Consider the following 17,702-nt stretch of genomic DNA (forward strand, 5'->3'; position numbering starts at 1 on the left):
CTTCTGGGACAACATTTTATGGACAGATGAAACAAAAGTGGAGCTTTTCGGTAATTCACACAAACAGTATTTTTTTACAGATGGCGCAATGAAGCCTTTAAAGAAAATAACACCATACCAACAATCAAGCATGGTGGAGGATCCATAATGCTGTGGGGCTGCTTTGCGGCATCTGGTACAGGAGGCCTTGACCGTATCACAGGCATCATGAAATCAGAATTATCAAGAAATTCTAGAGCGAAATGTCTTGCCCAGTGTAAGAAAACTTGGTTTGAGGCGAAGATCCTGGGTCTTCCAGCAAGATAATGACCCATAGCACACCTCCAAAAGCACGCAGGCATGGTTGAAAGGGGAAAAAATGGACTGTTTTAAAATAGCCAGCAATGAGTCCTGATCTCAATCCAATTGAGAATCTTTGGGTAGAGCTGAAATCTGCCATTGGAGAAAGGAACCCTGCAAATGGACCAGAGCTTCAGCAGATTGCAAAAGAAGAGTGGGAGAAAATGCCACCCAAGAAGTGCATGAAGCTTATAGATGAATATAAGAAACGTTTGGAGGATGTCATTACTGCCAAAGGCTGTGCAACCAAATATCAGGGAGGGGTGTCAATATTACTGCACATGCTGGTTTTCTGTTTTGTCCTTTGGAATTAAAATATTTGTGTTGAAATGGCAACTGTCTTTGTTAAATTATTTTGGACCTCAAATTGAAAGATCCTGCTGATATAAGTTTTGAACATTTCCATTTATTTCTGAAGATATTCAGTCAGCTATGCAAGACATGAAGGGGTGCCAATAATGGTGAGCAGAACTGTATATCTATATCTTTGAGTCACAAAGTTTTCACTGCAGGAGGTGAAACCAACCCCCCCTGAAATTCCAGGAAAATAAATATGGATCATCGTTGGGTCCTTTATACGACCTCTGGCCCAAAACGTGGCAAAATCAAAACAGAGATGGCTAAATGGACACAAAGGATAAATTATGGCTGGACTTTAGGCCTTGTGACACATCTTTACCATGAGTATCAGTGAATGTGCTGTGGCCTTTTATATATCTGAATTTATGACATAATTAAAGTTAAAAATAACAGTATTATACTACCAGAATCCTTAAACGGCACGAGGGCTCGTTAATTGAGCTTCTTTCACTTCACGCAGTAATAAATCAGTCGGTGCTCTGTGATGGCAGGGGTTTACTAGAAAACTGACACATCACTGATTCGCTTTTGGAAGTGAGAATTCTTGGAAAATGGAGGTTCTGGGTATTATAGTCCGCTGCAGTGTAAACAACTTCGTTTGAACTATTTTACCCAGAAAATCCGAGTTATCCCCGTGTCGCTTCAGCAAACACCTTGACTCTTGGTCTGGAAAAACTTGTCAACGATCCATAGTTCTTATTTTTGCCCTTGTAGCAAAGGCCAGAGGGGGAGTCAGTTAAAGTTGGAACTTCACCAAGTTGTTGGCTTACTTTTCCCCGGTGAAGCACATCACAGGGGGAAAATCAACAGTTAAGCTCGCCCACCTTACTCTCATAACCCAGCGGCGTGCGGCTGGCTGACCGAAAGGGCCACGAGGCTGTTGAATAAAATATGACTTATGAGCAACAATGCCGGCGGGGAAAAAGTGACCGGCGGTCTGCGCAACACAAAAGTGTCTCTGTGGAGCAGTTACAGCGCTGTCCTCTGTCCTTTGGAGCTGGAGAAGGGGGACCGGGGGTGGAGGACGGTCCAGTTAGGCATGCATGTAAAGATTCCAGCAGCAGCAGCAGCTCAACTGGATGGGCTGGACTCTTTGAGCGCCTGCTCTCCAGATGAACATCCCATGAATTTTTAATGCCCTGCATCGCTCCACATGTGGGAGACGGACCGAGGGGAGCCTCCAGGCCGAGTGACGATGCGAGAAAAGCCACAGGAACAAGATTGCTCTCTGTTGCATTGGACTGCAAACCATTCTTGGCCTTTGAAACGTCGGCTGCAATGAGGCATCGTCTGCTGTGTGATGATGATGATGATGATGATGATGATGATGATGATGATGATGATCTGGTTTTATATTTCATCATGCGTGCTGTGACACACCGAAGGTTTTACTTCTTCATAATATGCTTAATATATAAATCGGAATTGGCTTTATTGGCCAAGATTGTGAGCTTAAACAACTAATTTGACTTGCACTTTAAGCGCTCAAGTGTTAATGTATAAACTATAGAGGAAATAAGGGGAAAGGGAACAGCCGTTTTTTTACATAAAGAAAAGAAAACATGAAGGCAGGTTGGCAGGAACCGACCTATTTTGTTTCTCAGCAGTCACTACTCAGGCTTCTAGGGGTCCATTGTGTGTATCCTAGATTAATACGCGAGCTGCGCTTCTGTTGTCAAAGTGCTTTTAAGTCTGGTTGCTGCAAATCAGTTTTCTGCTAATAGTGCCAACATTCCCAAAATAGGCTAAACTCTGCATTGCTTTATTTCATATTTAGTGCCTTGCAAAAAGTATATTGTTTTTAAAATACACCCTTTCAGCTTTTTCCACATGTTAACATGTTGCAACCACAACCTACCTGTGTTTTATGGAGATCTGATGTGACAGCTCGGCACAAAGTAGTGCATAAATATGAAAAGGATGCATGTTTTTAATTTCTATTTACCAATAAAAATGGGGGGAAAAAACTTAGCATGCATGTCTAAATTAAATCCAGAATGAGGAATATAGCCTTCAGAAGTATAAAATCAAGTTGCTCAGTGAAGGCCTCAGATGTTTGTTGGAGAACATTAGTGAATCAGCAATATCTTGTAGACCAAGGGACCAAGAAGACGGGTCAGGGAGGAAGTTGTGGAGATTGCTATAGCCCGTTGAAGTTCTAAAATAATATCCCAGGCTTGGACCTTCTCCACGGGCGCTGCTCAGTCCATCACCAGATCGTGGTGCAGGTACAGCTCTGCTGAAACACGACTAAGCAGGGGAAAGAGGGATTAAACAAGAGAAGCTCTGGAAAAGTTTGAATGAGTTGCTCAAGTAGGGGGTAAAAAAAAAGCTGTTAGGACAAATACTAATAGTGGACGTCACAGATCTGGCGTTTATGGAAGAGTCTCTAGAGGAAAATCATGGATGACTAGGGGACCCAGAAACAGGGGATCTCATCAGACTTGATGGGAATTTAGAGGGAATAAAACCTATTTGGGGCTTCAAAAGACTGGGGACGTGGGTTCACCTCCCCACAGGTCAAATGACTCGCATGGAAGCATATTTATGTGTCTGAGTGACTCAAAGTCCAGATCTAAATACACCAGAAAATCTGTGGCAAAACTTGAAGATTGGTTTTCACAGATGTGTTGCATTCAGTCTCAGTCTAAGCTAAAGTGTGAGTGAGAGTGAGCAAAAATAAATAAAAAGCATTGTCTTAATGTGCAAATACCTTTGCAAGGTCCCGTACTTTACATTTGAATGACAGAGTCCCCAGGATATTTGTCATCCTCTTAAAAGTCAAAACTTGACTTCATGACTGAGTAGTAGGAGAAACAATACAAAGTATGCGAAGCCTTCCAGGCCCTCTGAGATCAGCAGCAGCGTGAATGTATGGCTCTGACCTTGTGGACTAGAGTTTCTGATGACGATTGCGTCCCGTCTTTCTCTTCCTGTTTCAGGCCACGCTGGATGCAGGGACTCTTTAAGTCAAGTTTACAAAATACCAGCACGTCATGTCGCAGCACTTTCAGATGAAGAGCCGTTAAACCAGTTCAACCCCCAGCCTTCAATTCCTGGCACTGACCAGGAAAACATTTCCTCCAGTGGTGGTGAACGATAGAAATCTACTGCGGCAGAAAAGGCTGAAGCCTTCTGCTCATTTTGAGGGCTATTCAGTTTTTACCCTTTGGTTCTAGATATTTATTTTGATTAATAACTTGACTGGTGTAAAACCAGGTTTTTCATCCTTCCAGATAAAACCTTCTGATTAATTCTTTTTTTTTTTTATTACTTCAAATGCAAATTGTATAATTAGAGGCCAACAGTTTGGTCCATAAACCAGGGGAACCCCTCTTTATAGAGGTGCAGGATTACAAAATTGGATAAATAATTGCTCTGGAGCCCAACAACATAGACTTTAATTGATGTTGCTCCTTAAAATGTTCGGCTATACATTCTAAGTGCTGCTTATTTTTCTTTCTAGGATCACCAGACAAAAGAGCAATGCAACAATCCAGTCAGTATCTAATGGGGTTAATTTGTTGATGGTGCCTTAGGAAAGAAATTTCTTTAAGCTGAAAATATTTTTCAGACAATCAAATCCAGTTTTTTTCCCCCCTGCTTTCTACTCGCATCCATTTCTCAGAGTTTATTGCTTTACTTGAGGTGTTAGTCATTGGAAAACCCCTTTTTGTCCTGACTGAGTTGTAGAAAAGGCTGTTACTCGAACCGTGATATTTAACAAGACGGAGTTATAAATCCTCCCATCCAGCTTGTGTCATCAGAAGATGCACCAAAATAAAGCTGTTTGTCATCGACGCACATTAAATTGTCTTCCAATGACACAACCTTGATTAATAGATTGGTAATAAACTGAAGACGGCACAGATCTGACAAAACAGTATTTAACTATAACGGAAGCACAATTGGACTTTTGCATCCATCAATATATTTTCAAAACAACACACAAACTCAATGTTTAAACAAAACAGTTTAACAAGGTTTCATCTGTAAAATTTGCAGAACCCTTTAAAGATGCCAGATTAACAGAAGCCCACCTTCAGAGCTTCCAAGCATGGAGAAAGTTCCTTCCATTGCTTTGCTCAGGATTATTAAATTCATTTTCCCATGGACTTTCACGTGCTTTTATTGTGCAGATAAAAAAGCTAATATGTTCATGAACCACAAAGAAAGACAAACGGGAGAAGGTTAATATGTTTATTCTTCGCTGAAAATGCCTAAAGGATTGTGATCAAACCGGTTTGTCCCACTTGCACGCCTCACCCTCTACACTCTCAGCTCATGCCTCCCGGTAAAGGCTTCAGTCTCGTTTTCAGTGAAGGAGGAACGCTGGCTGAACAGTCTCGTCTTACTGTTGCACTACACAGCTTCAGGTCTGAGGGCAGCTTTCTTGGCTCACTTATACCACCCAAAACAAAACAAAAAAAGGAGGGGGGGTCAACAAATGTTATTGTCACCTGAGGCACCTGCAGTCACATGCTCCAAACCTCTCCTCTGACGCATTTGGTTGTTTTGGCTGAGGGAGGAAAGAGGTAAAAGCTTTTTCCAACTTGTCTTGCTTTCATTTTTTGTTACAGTTTAAATCAGAATCTCGTGGACTGCCTTTTCTTTTCTTTTCTTTTCTTTTGGATCCACAGGCTAAGACCTCATATATTAGTACTATATAGCCCTATAATACTTTTAACGCAATATGAAAGTCAATTACACAAACTTAGAACTCAACCCAGACAAAGCCCTTCATTTGTGCTATGCCTATTGAGGTAAAAACGTCCTCTTAAAATTTCGGCAATTTCAGCAGACATAGATTCTCTTCGCATTGCAGCTTAAGAATAACAAAAGTCAGAACACAGATTGGCAATGTGCCTTTTGTTAAACAAATCTGAAAGTCAGTAGGAGGAGGGGTTCGGCGGTGGTGGTGGTGGTGGTGGTGGTGTGTGTGTGTGTGTGTGGTGGGGGGGGTGGGGTGGGGGGGGGGGGGGGGGGGGGGGGGGGGGTTGGTTTTGGGGGGGGGGGGAGGGGGGGGGGGGGGGGGGGGGGGTCAGCGATTGGGACGTGAACAATGCGCGGCAGTGTTAGGGAGGGAGGGGCAGCAGTTTCGGCGCTATCTGTCGTCGGATCCGTGCGTCACGTTCAGTGTTGGGAAGCGCAGGGACATGGTGTGGATGGATGGCGGTCCACACGACCACAGGAGGACCAGGTAAATGAGATTGATCAGATTTGGTGATAAACAGTCGCTGTGATTTTTTACTGTTCTCGGGTGTTGGTCTTTGAAACGGAACTCTTTTGGCTGTTTGTGTTGTCACTTCTTGTTGTTGCGTAAATGCGAGGTTTTGGCTCATTCCTTTTACGCACAGCAACAACCAGTCGTCGTTTATGACTTCTCGCACATAATGTCATTCTGTTTGTTAGAAATGATCACAGCCTGCTATGTGTGTATAATAATCGGACCCATCTCCATATGTCCTTTCATATTTTATTTTATTTTTAAAGATGAGCGTGGGATGTGGGATGAGCGCTCTAGAAAGGATTTCCAAGAAACGCAAACATGTTAGTTGTTTCTCTGCTCTGGTCTGGTCTTAACGCATTTCATAAAAAGCTTGTTTTCAGAGGAGGTGGTCGTTTCTGTTTGACATTTGCTCCCTAGCAGACTCAGCAGGCTCGGTCTGTGGCGTGTTTGGGTCACAACACGGCTGCAAAGTAAACCCTGTTATTTGGCAAAATACTCCGCACAGGATATGAGGGTTTAGATTCATGTGGGTCAATAAACCATCGAAATTCAAACTGTGCCCTCAAGTCAGATTGGTTAATCTGAGTGGCTTTAACTTTCTGAAGGAATGAATAAATTGTCTTCCGCAGGATGAGATCGGGTGGTGGCACGCTGCGTTTCCATCACCCGGATTCATTTTGTTTCTTATTCGTCGATGCACTTGTTCTCCTATCAGTGTTAGCAGTCGCAATGTAGAAATTCAGAACGGCAGCACCCGGGTTCCCCATGTGGGACGCACGCCGCTCCCTCTGCGATTATTTACCTCCGCCGGTGTGTGCAAACACGCCAGCGCGCTGTTGTCCTTTAGAGGTTGGGCCATTTGCCGAACCACTGCACAGCCTGCTCGGATTTTCCCCTGTGTTCCTTTGCTCATGGACACAGAGGAGAAGTCACAACAGGGAAGGAAAGCTGGCCTCTGCTGTGAAAACTGGGCTCTGTCGCAGCCTGGCGCAAAACCAGAGGTGACAGAGCTCAGCGGAGTTCCCAGGATTGTTTTGGCCCACTTGATCTTCTCAGTGTTTTTATCTATACCACTATATATCTCATGTTTTTTTTTAATCTTTCTTGTCACGTGTAAATGGTGCAGATAATCAAGGTATTTTAAATATCACACGAGATAACCCAAATAAACAACAAAAGCAGGCTATCTTTTAAAGGATGATTTTATTTCTAGTGTGAAATAAGAAATCCAAACCAAACAAAAAGAGAAAGTAAAATTGTCATGTACCCTCCTTCTAATTGCAACATGACATCTAGATTCAAGCAATGTTTAAAAAGAACCTGCTTGACAACAGGCGGCCACAGGTTTATGCCAGTAGGCAAATAATACAATTTCTAAAAGCACAAGTCATGGCTCATTCTAAAGCAGCGGTTCCCAAAGTTGGGGTCGGGACCCCATGGGGGGTCGCGACTCGCGAGACACCTCTTGGGGTTAAAGGCTCATCATGCTGATAAGCTAAAAAGATTTAGTACTTCTTTATTTGTGAAAACGATAAAGTCTAACTTTACAAAATGCTCAACATCCCTCTTTTTAATGCAGGGGGAAAGATGCACTTTCCTGTAAGAGTTCTTATAAAAATAATACTTTATTCCCATAATTTGACAAGTTTATGACAAAAAAAAAAAAAAAAAAAAAAAAAAAAACACCAAATGGGGGATCACCAGTTTGTGGCACTGTTATTCTGAAAGAGATTCAAGAACCGATGAGTTTCTTGTCTGCTTTCTCATCATGAGAAATAGAGTCATTGACATCCATCAGTCCGGAAAGGGCTGCAAAGCTGTCAGCACATGAGTGGATCAGTCACTCATCCAGGAAAATAACCCAGAGCATCTCCATGACTGCAGGTCTGACTTCCCTCAGTTTATGCTCGTGTTCATAATTCAACGATAAGAAACCAACCGCTCAGAATAGGCTTAAATCGAAGCATTTCAATGCAGAAGATACTTCTGACTAAGAAGAGCACAAAGGCGGTCCAGCTGTCAAAAATAATGTTGATGTTCCCTGAGATGTTTGGGAAAATATTCTGTGGACTGACGAGATAGAATGTGATTTTTTTTTTTTGGAAGGTCTGCGTCCTGTTTCATAAAACTGACATTACACGTACATCCACCTCTAAATGGCTAAATAAATACACAGCGATGGTTTTGGGACGGCCTAGTCAAAGTCTAGCTTCTTACCTTAACAGGCAGTTGATGCTTAAAAAGCCTCCGGTTTGGTTCAATTACACCACTCTGCTGACGTTTCTCTGCATTGAAGTAAAGAACTCGCAGTTAGCAGAAACACTTGATGGCGTTTTGTTGCCGCCAAGGGCGGAACAACCAGTTATTGGCTTCTGGGGGCATTTACTTTTCAAATAGTTGTCTTTGATAGCTTTGCCTCTTCCCTTAAAACATTAAAACCATCACTTTTAAGCGGTATTATGTCTTTACTCGGGTTATATTTGTCTGCTATAAAAGTTTCTTGGGTGATCTCAAACACTGAGGTGCGACAAAAAGCAAACAGAAGAAATCTGTTAGGGGTAAATACTTTTTTTACTGCACTGTTCTTTTTTTCTAACGAGCTTGATCAGCTGTTGATAAGAGCCGGATTTAAAACATTTGTGGTAATCCCCGGACCCCCCGTGGGCGTTCTGCAGATGGTCTCCCCTCGACTCCACATTAGAGTCTTTTCTGATTTTCTCCACCAGGACCTCAGTTTGAGCACCTTTTAATTCATTGGCTCGCCTTCCTATTACGTTCACCTCTAGTTTTCTTATGCAAACCGTTGCAAAGCGTTCTTCCCCCCGAACAGCTGCTCCAGTCCAAAATGTTCTTTCCCAATATGCAAATCCTGGGTCCAGGACAGTTTCTCCCCCCCCCCCTAGAGGGAAGCCACAGTTTGACGTAGATTCGTCTCATTAATCAGCAGATCACCCACAATCACCATCCGCTGTAGCTTTGATACAAGAACATCTGCTTTTTCCTGCTGCATCGTTCCAGGGCTCTTTTTCTTTTTTTTCTTTTTTTTTTACCCCTTCTTCTTCTGTCTTCAAGCTTCACAGATGGGTCTGTAATTACATTTCTCACGTTGTGTTATCAAAACACGGAGTCTGTCAGAGCCTGATTTATGTCCTCGGTGAGCCCCTCAGATCCCACCCTAACATTTGCTCAGCAGGCTTTAGAAGCTTCCTGTTGGGAGATGATGCCGAGTCCTCAACCAGGCCTGCCCTGCTTTCTTTAACAGCTCTGGTTTCCGTTAAGATTCGCTATATTTTGAACAATCTACAGATTAGTAAACGAGAGGCATTGGCAGTGTTAGTTTTTCAAACTCGGCTGTCGTGTTGATCAAATTTCGGGAAAGAGCATCAAGGCTCTGTTACTTAACTTCCCTCCCTGTTTTCGGGACACCCACACGCGGGAACCCCGGGGACAGGGAGTGGATGGAGGGTAGAGACAGAGGAACGCACAGTTCACCGAAGTTTCTGAGAATTTGGCTGAAACAGTATGTAAAAAAAAAAAAAGGAAAAAAAAAAAAAAGCCAAGGCTTCAATTGTGGAATAGAAAATTGGTCACAAAACAGATTTGAGCTTTAGAGAGCTGAATGGAGGCCAATTCTGACTTGTGAAACCTAAAAGTGATGCTTTCATGAGCCATTTAAGTGCAAAATGCTGTAATTGTTCTATTGTCCAGACCCATAATCCTGAGGGAAAGATTGAAAATACTTTCATTTTGTTTCATCCCCCTACCAAGGAGTCAAAATGTCTTGTAACATTTAAAAAAAAAGAAGATGTTAATGAGTAGTTCTTAATGTGTTCTGAAGTTCTTTCAGAGTTCTCTCTTTGGCGTTTCGCTGCTTTTTCCCTCATTTTCTATCTAGTTATTTTACCTCAAAGGGAGCTCATGTCATAGTTGTTCTTTCTAACATTTTTTTTTACAAATAAAATTGGAGCCTGACTTTGTTTTTTGGCTCCCTTACTGTAATGCCCCTAAATAAAAACTGAGTGCACCCAGCTGCCTTCAGAATTCTCATCATTAGAATCTTTAGAACCTGAATGGTAGAAATAAAGCTGCTCTGTGAAGATCTTGTAGGTTTGTTAGAGCAAAGTAGAAAAAACATTGGGGTCCAAGTGAAATTGGGGGAGACGTTTAAAGCAGGATAAGGTCATAAAACCATTTCTAAGAACATCTCAGACTTCTGTTCAATCCATTGTCTGAAAACTGAAAATCTGTCAAGATGTGACTGTCTGAACAGCGTGAGTGCATTTTTCAGAGAAGCAGCCCTTGTTACTTTGGAGGAGCTGCAGGAAAGCACACCTCAGGTGGACGAATGGGTTAGCTGGGTGGCAATTGAATCTGCTCTTTATGGTAGAGCGGAAAGAAGAAATTGCCCGTGGAAATTAAACATGCAGAAAAAAAAACCCACTCTGCTCAGGTGAGACCAAAACCGAGAGTTTTAGTATGCATCAAAGAAGCTATGTGTGACAGCAAACTCACATTGCACATCACCCAGAACACCCCATCATGCTGCGGGGCTCTATTTTCTTCAGCAGGGAGAGGAAAGCTGGTCAGCATTTATGAAAAGATGGATGGAGTCCAAGACAATCCTGGAGTAAAACCTGTTAAACTTGACCCTGGGGCAGATTCATCTTGCATAGGAAAACAACCGTACAAGCAGGCAGCCAGACCTACACGGGTCTGGTTTAGACCACGTCATATTTACGTGGAACGTCCTAGTCAAAGTCTTGATCTAAATCTAACTGAGAACAAGGGCCAAGACAAGGGACACCATCCGGCTTAACTGAGCTTGAGCTATTTTTTCAAAGAAGAATGTTCAAACTGTTTCTTCTTTAGATGTGCAAAGCAGTTAAAGTCACACCCGAAAGGCTTTCAGCCGTCACCGCATTAAAACGTGACTCTACAAAGTATTCATTCAGTAGAATGCATGCAATTTTTTGTTGCACAAAATGAAAAAAGCATGATGTATTATTTTTCAGCCACTTAACCATTACTTTATGTTGATCTATCACTAAAGTTTTAGTTTATTTGGTTGTAATGGACAAAATTAAAACAAGTCCAATAGGTATTAATACATTTAAGCTTGTGAAGATTCTCAGTCATCCAGGTCATGGTCAATCCAAATTAAGTAAAAAACAAAGCAACTGGACTTATTTTCCGTAGTTGAAGACGTTTCGCTTCCTCTCCAGGAAGCTTTTGAATTGAGAAAGCTTCCTGGAGAGGAAGCGAAACGTCTTCAACTACGGAAAATAAGTCCAGTTGCTTTGTTTTTTACTTTTTTTGGATTACATTTAAGCTTCTATGTAAAATTTTGACCCTGTGTAGCTTTAGAGCAAATTAACTCAAATAGGAACAATCCTAATTGTTGGTTTTAAAACCAGTGAAATAGTCTAATTTGTACGGAGTAGCATTGTAAAGCTGTGGTTGTGACTGGATCTCATGTCAGAGGATTTAACCGTGCTGCAGCTGTGATCATGCAACAGGGATACTTTTTTCAGCTTTTTTTCCGCCCTGCCATGTTGTCTCACGTGAAGTTCTGTGCAGAGCTTGCCGCAGATTTGTTTTCCAAGGATTTAAGACGTTTCGGCATTTATGTATTTGTTTTATACACCTAGTGAGCTGTGAAGCTTACAGAACAGAAAACATTTTCCAGAGCCTCCAGACTCCTTTCATCTCCCAGCTTCTCATGGCCGATTTCACAACTTTATCTCCTTTACATCGCTTGGCAATCTTTGATTTTTTTTTTTTTTTTTTCCACCAACCTCTTTTTCTTTTCCATTAGAACAAATCATGGCTGGGAAGCCTTTCCGGGCCACCTACATCTGGAACAGCATCATTTCCAATCTCCAAGCTCACGTTGAGGTGAAGCCCAGGCGTCACAACCTGAAGTCCTACCATGACTGCTTCCTGGGCTCAGAGGCCGTGGACGTGGTTCTGTCGCACATCACCGTCAGCCGCTTCTTCGGCGACGAGCCGGTGCCTCGCCAAAAGGCGGCCCGCCTCTGTCAGGCCTTCATGGACTCTAAGGTGTTCGAGCCGGTGGGGGTCAAGGTGTTCGGAAAGGAGAAGAAACGGAACAAGTTCGAGGACAGCGGCGTCAGTCTGTACCGATTCTTGGGTCCAGCGAGCAGCTCCTCGTCGGCGCTGATCAACACCAGCTCCCAGTCCGCTGGCACCATCGGAGGCGGCTACGGCTCACCGAACATGAACCAGAGCAGCTGCACGCTAATAAGCGATAGGTATGGAATCATGTATAACATCTTAAATCCAGTACCGTGTCAGACTGGGTGCTTGGAAGCTTTTCAAACAATAACAATGGGTTTTTTGACTGGTTATAATTCATTTTCCACTGATCAATCTCAGCCAACATCCCCGGACTATTTAGCGAAAGTGCGATTGAGACAAAAGCAACGACAGTAGTATGAAAAATAATTAAATTAGATAAGCACTCCACGGTTTAGATCAAAATGAGGCACGACGAGTCCAAGTTGCCAGGTTTCTTTTGTAATGTGTGTAAAAAAAATATTAAAGAAGAAACAGAAAATGACCAGAAAGCTACAGTATTCCTGCAAGAAAAAAAAGAAGAAAATAAAAAAGCTCAAATGTGGCACAAAACAACTACATTAAAACAAAAATAATTAAATAAAAAACAAAGAAAGAAGATTGATAACTACACTGCAAAAAGGGATCTAAAAGTAAGTGCAATTTTCTTGAAATGTGTATATTTTTCTTTGATATGAGCACATAAATAGGACTATTTGCCAATGGAATAAGATTTTTGCACTTAAAATAAAAAAAAAATCATCTCCATCATCTTATTTCAAGTGCAGGATGTCTAATTATCTTATTTTAGGGGTAAACATACTCATTCCATTGGCAAATAGTCTTATTTAGCTGTTCAAATCAAGGAAAAATGTACTAATTTCAAGAAAATTGCACTTACTTTTAGTTCCCTTTTTGCAGTGTACTTTTATGAAACATCAACAATCAGGAAAAAAAACTGAAGATGAACGTCGTGGCGACTAGTAAGGAAACATCAGGTGTGCTGCAGGTTAGGGTCCAGCTGGAAAAGTCGTACTGCAATGGGCAGGAGATCCAGAAATCTTGATATAAAGTTGATTACCACTTTACCAAAAATATATATTTTAAACTATCAGCCTCATGAGATTTGTGGAACCCTTTTTTCTGGCTTTAGGGATGTCCAGGAGTCTGTGCAGCTGGGATGGAAGGCCTCTGATGGGCCTTAAAACATACAGATCCAACACTTGTGTTTCACGTAAACAATAAGTGTTTAATTTCTGGAAAAAAGTTCAGTTTTCTAAGAACCGCCGTGTGAATGAATGAATGAATGACAGGCGCTAGGAAACGTTTGTGCCTTATTGATTCTGTCTGTTCCTGCGCCATGTCTGATCGCTCTCATCATGTAACCTGTCAGCCCAGACGTGCCAAGCTACTCCCTCCACTCCCCGGTGAGGAGAGAGAGGCTTCTGGAGGAGGTGCTGGGCAACATGAACCTCAGCGCCACCGCCACCCCCCAGATGAGCCACCTCGGCCTCTCGCAGGAGTGTAAGCTTGCTCCCTGTCACCCGAGAACCTTCACCGATATGTTTTCATCGCCGACCGTGTGAATGTAAAACTGTTTGCTTTTTTCCTTTTTACAGGTTTGTATGAAGTGTGGCACCAGCAGGCAGTGTGCAGGCTGCTGCAGCTCATAGAGCTCCCCCTGCTGGAAGGCCTGTTGGAAGGCGAGGCCGCTTCTCGGTCCTCCCTGCGTGGCATGGACAGCGACCCGGACCTGCTGTGTACGACAAGCTACCTGGACCGAGAGGTTCTGAAAGCCTTCAGCGAAGCACAGTAAGTCCTCAAAAAAGCCTCGACTTTCCGGTGACTTGTGGAAATGGAACTTGGCCCTTTTTAATTGAAGCAGCCAAAAGTATTTTCCTGGTAACCGATGGACATGTAGGCTAAAATAATCTCTCAAAGGCGCATTTCTTAGGATACAAAATGTATTTTAATTTGGTCATCTGGTTTCTGCTCATTGGAAATAATATAGTACCAAAGAACAAGTGGGCAGTATTTTTAATGAAATGTATCTTTGTTTCTAGACCTGCTGTTAAAAAACAGTATTTTTTTTTCAGAGTGATAACTGGAAAAATGCATTTAAAAAAAACAACACAAAGATGTTGGAAAGCTGTGCAGAATTATCCAGAAAAAAAAAATCATAGTCATGAAAAATACATTTAATATTCATAAGATCCATGTAATGGCTGGTATGACTATTGAAGTCCTTCAGGTGTCTCTCATGAGAAGACATTTGGAAAGAGTCTGGAAATGTGTGATGTACAGACATATATATATATATATATACATATCTATCTCTATCTATCTATCTATCTATCTATATATATATATATATATATATATATATATACATATCTATCTCTATCTATCTATCTATATATATATATATATATATATATACATATCTATCTCTATCTATCTATCTATCTATCTATCTATCTATCTATCTATATATCTATATAGATATAGATATATAGATAGATATAGATAGATATGTATATATATATATATATATATATATATATATATATATATATATATATATATATATATATATAATGTCCATTTATTATTTCCAGCCTTTCAAGAGTACAACTTAACAAATAAAAATTGAATTAAGTTCTTTTGAATTTTAATTGGCAAAAACGTGGGCAGGACAGGATTTTTAAAGTGATAGTGTCCGACTTACCTTGTGTCTTCATATATTCTCATAGCCACTATCAGTGCTTATTTGCTACTATCTATGCTTTAAACGCCTTTGGTCAGTAGTCTTTCACCCTCATTGTTTTGTTGGGCCTCTGATTACCCTTTGATTAAGAATCGTTTATCACCATCAAACCCGCAAAGGACCAGGTCTGTGCTCTCTGACGGCACGTACGTGTCTGGAAATCCTTCTGCTCTGTGGCTGTGATTAAAGTGCTAATAAACATGGCGGCGTAAGCAGATTAAGGCCATATGCAACTGCAGTGTCCACAGTTAAACTCAAAGCCATCTGGGCCAGCCACATCATCTGTCTTTGTTCATTGGTCTTATCCACTTAAATGACATAAAAAAAAGCGGGATAAAGTGCATAAAATAAAACTTATAAGTAAAAAATTGCCCCGCCATATTTCAGGGCTGATGAGTGGATGTCAATGGCGGTGGACTGCCTGGAGTTTCTGCCTGACGAGCTGGTGGTGGAGGTCAGCCGAGGTTTGGCTGCCTGTGTGGACGACCTACTCCAGTGCAAGAGGTTGCTTTACCAGGTCCTGGTCAGGCATTATGGACAGACGCAGCAGCCGCCTCTGCTCAACAACTGCGTGTTCGATATCCACTCTGGGATCTCGGAACTACTTGGTGAGCCGTGAAACAACAATAATTGAATATTTGCTTTGAACAACATACGCTCAAACAAGCACAGACGCACAACTCAGAATCCTTTTTACTGTGATACCAGAGAAAGTGAGTAATGTTCACCTCTCGCTGCACACTGATGGTCAGCTAGCTTGAGGAAGGCCATTAGTCTTTTCAATGCTAAATTTGGGTATTTGGAAACATCTCGGGTCGGGAAAACCACAGAAACTGATAGTGTGGAAACTAAGCCCGTCTAAGGCGCCGCCTATAATTTCTATGAAGGCAGCACAACTTTACGAGACTGGCTGAACTGACGGCCCGACTAATTCACCTGCTAACATCAACCATTCACACTTGAGTTACTCTACAAGGAGCACAACAGGGTAAAAGAGGGTCATATTGTGCACAAGAAGCACGCTAAATTGAAAAGTACTTAAAAATCTGGCAGGTATTTTGGTCCTACGGCCGTACATCATATAGTTCATACATTTTAACAAGAGCTTTGTTACAACTTTTATAAAAACACAATTGGCTACTTTAGCAGGAGGAGGAATTGTTTTGAAGCGGCCTGTTTTGACTAAAAGCAGCAAGATCGCGTTGTACGTTTGGGTCTTCTGTGATTGTGCAGGAAACAATACACAGTAGCCTAACCAGACCCTATAAGGAGAGGAACAATGGTTCTTTTCAGCCCGTTTAAAGTCGACCATTTTTCCCTGTCGTGTCGTCAGTCAACGGGAAGCTGGAACTGGCTCTGGAGGCGCTGCAGCTGAGCCTGGGGCTGCAGGACCCCCACAGCCGAGAGGAGCTCCGGAGGCTGCTGGGCTTCATGGCCACCGCGGCCAACCCGCAGGAGGTGAAGCTGCACGAGGAGGTCAGTGGCGTCCCGCCCGCCGCTCCGTGTCTGGTTTCCCCCCGAGCACGCTCGTTAAACGCTGAACTCTCTTGCCAGATCGAGAACAGGATGGCGGTAAAGAGGTCTTTCTCCAGCGCCATCGTGTACAGCGGGAGGCTCTCCAAGGGCAAGGTGGACCTGATGGTTCTGTTCATGATGGACAACCACTGTGATCTGTTCAAGGTGAGTGTGCTCCTGGGCTTGTTTGTTGGACGGACTTGGGGTGGGGGGGAAGACAGGACGGGTTATTTGTAATGTATTAAAAGGTTCCCGTTTTCCACCAGACTCCCCTCTCCTTGCACAAGATGGTGAGCGAACGACTGAGAAACATCGTGAAGGGGAAGGATCCGGACGCGATAACAGGTTGGCAGGTTTACTTACTGCTGGAAGATCAATACAGAAAAAAAAAAAAAAAAATTGTTCTGCATCAAATTAAGGTGTTATTTTTATCTCTCCCATTCGTCCACTGCAGGCGCGGCATACTGCTCCAGGGTTGGCGCTAAGGAGTATTCAGAGAGACGACAGAAAACCACTAAAGAGGAGATCCTTTCTCTTCTGCGCACCGTTCACGAGAACCCCAAGTTCTCCACGAAGGAGAAGAGGAGGCTGCTGGGACAGTTTCATAAATCTCATCCTGAGATCTTTGTTCAGTACTTTGGAACTAAATTATCTAGTATCAACATGTTGTTTCAATAATGTTTAAACCACTGATAAATTATATGTATGTAACGGAAAGAAGAAGAAAAAAAAGACGACAATCAAAGGAATTGGGAGTTGTGTAGTTAGTGAAACGTCTTAAAAAGCTAGAATATTTAATATTTAACGTCTTTCTTTGGTGCGGGACACTGAGGTAAAAATGTAATTTTTTGGATTTGAAAAAGACTGAATCTTCCTCCAAAAAAGAGGAACACTTTGTTTTCTAAGCTCTCGTGGTGAACCAGACAACCTTTTGAGACTGAATGCTATGGAAATGTAAAACTGGAAATCTTAAAAAGTCTCTTATTCTGCTGGAGTGACAGACAGACACTCGTCACTCTGGGTTAGAGAGCTTTTTTTTTTTTTAAATGGAAATCTAAGCCACGTTTTAGTGGTTTCTTCAGGGTTGTGTTAACCCCCCCCCAATAACCAGCTTTCAGGAAACGACTGGTTTGGATTTTAAATGGTCTGTGAAGCTTTCATGCATGTTCCTTTGCATCCGTTATGTTAAGACCAATGGCATCTGGAATGCCAGGTAATTTGTTTTCTCTGCTTGTTCAGTTCCAAACTGATTCAGAGCAGGTTAATCGTGAAAGACGAAGCGGTTATGTGCGTGTAAAGTTAATAAAAATTAAACTTGTGAATCTGTTTCTGTGAAATAAAAAGAAAAAAAAAAGAAGATGTTCTGAAGTTTTTGTTTGATCGGTATTTCATTAAAGCCCGTGTTCCTGTTTGCGG

At 42.1% G+C, this 17,702-nt stretch overlaps 1 protein-coding gene across 1 annotated transcript; it reads left to right on the forward strand.

Moving 5' to 3' along the window:
* Window positions 1–5,793: 5,793 nt before the first annotated feature.
* On the forward strand, window positions 5,794–17,248 carry depdc7a (DEP domain containing 7, paralog a). Its single transcript, XM_012855136.3, has 9 exons — window positions 5,794–5,899; window positions 11,745–12,201; window positions 13,398–13,528; window positions 13,624–13,816; window positions 15,159–15,379; window positions 16,105–16,247; window positions 16,326–16,451; window positions 16,553–16,631; window positions 16,741–17,248. The coding sequence occupies exons 1-9, from the start codon at window positions 5,869–5,871 to the stop codon at window positions 16,962–16,964; spliced, it is 1,605 nt and encodes a 534-aa protein (XP_012710590.2). The 5' UTR covers window positions 5,794–5,868; the 3' UTR covers window positions 16,965–17,248.
* The last annotated feature ends 454 nt before the right edge of the window (window positions 17,249–17,702 follow it).

The sequence above is a fragment of the Fundulus heteroclitus genome, chromosome 4, assembly GCF_011125445.2.
Source record: "Fundulus heteroclitus isolate FHET01 chromosome 4, MU-UCD_Fhet_4.1, whole genome shotgun sequence".
Classification (NCBI taxonomy): Eukaryota; Metazoa; Chordata; class Actinopteri; order Cyprinodontiformes; family Fundulidae; genus Fundulus; species Fundulus heteroclitus.

What these genes read in the sequence shown, in the direction of transcription:
- depdc7a (XM_012855136.3), top strand. Translation starts at nt 5,869, where the DNA reads ATGGCGGTCCACACGACCACAGGAGGACCAG. An exon ending in TGGGATCTCGGAACTACTTG is followed by an intron (nt 15,380 to 16,104) that starts GTGAGCCGTGAA and finishes TCGTGTCGTCAG; the next exon opens with TCAACGGGAAGCTGGAACTG. An exon ending in AGGTGAAGCTGCACGAGGAG is followed by an intron (nt 16,248 to 16,325) that starts GTCAGTGGCGTC and finishes CTCTCTTGCCAG; the next exon opens with ATCGAGAACAGGATGGCGGT.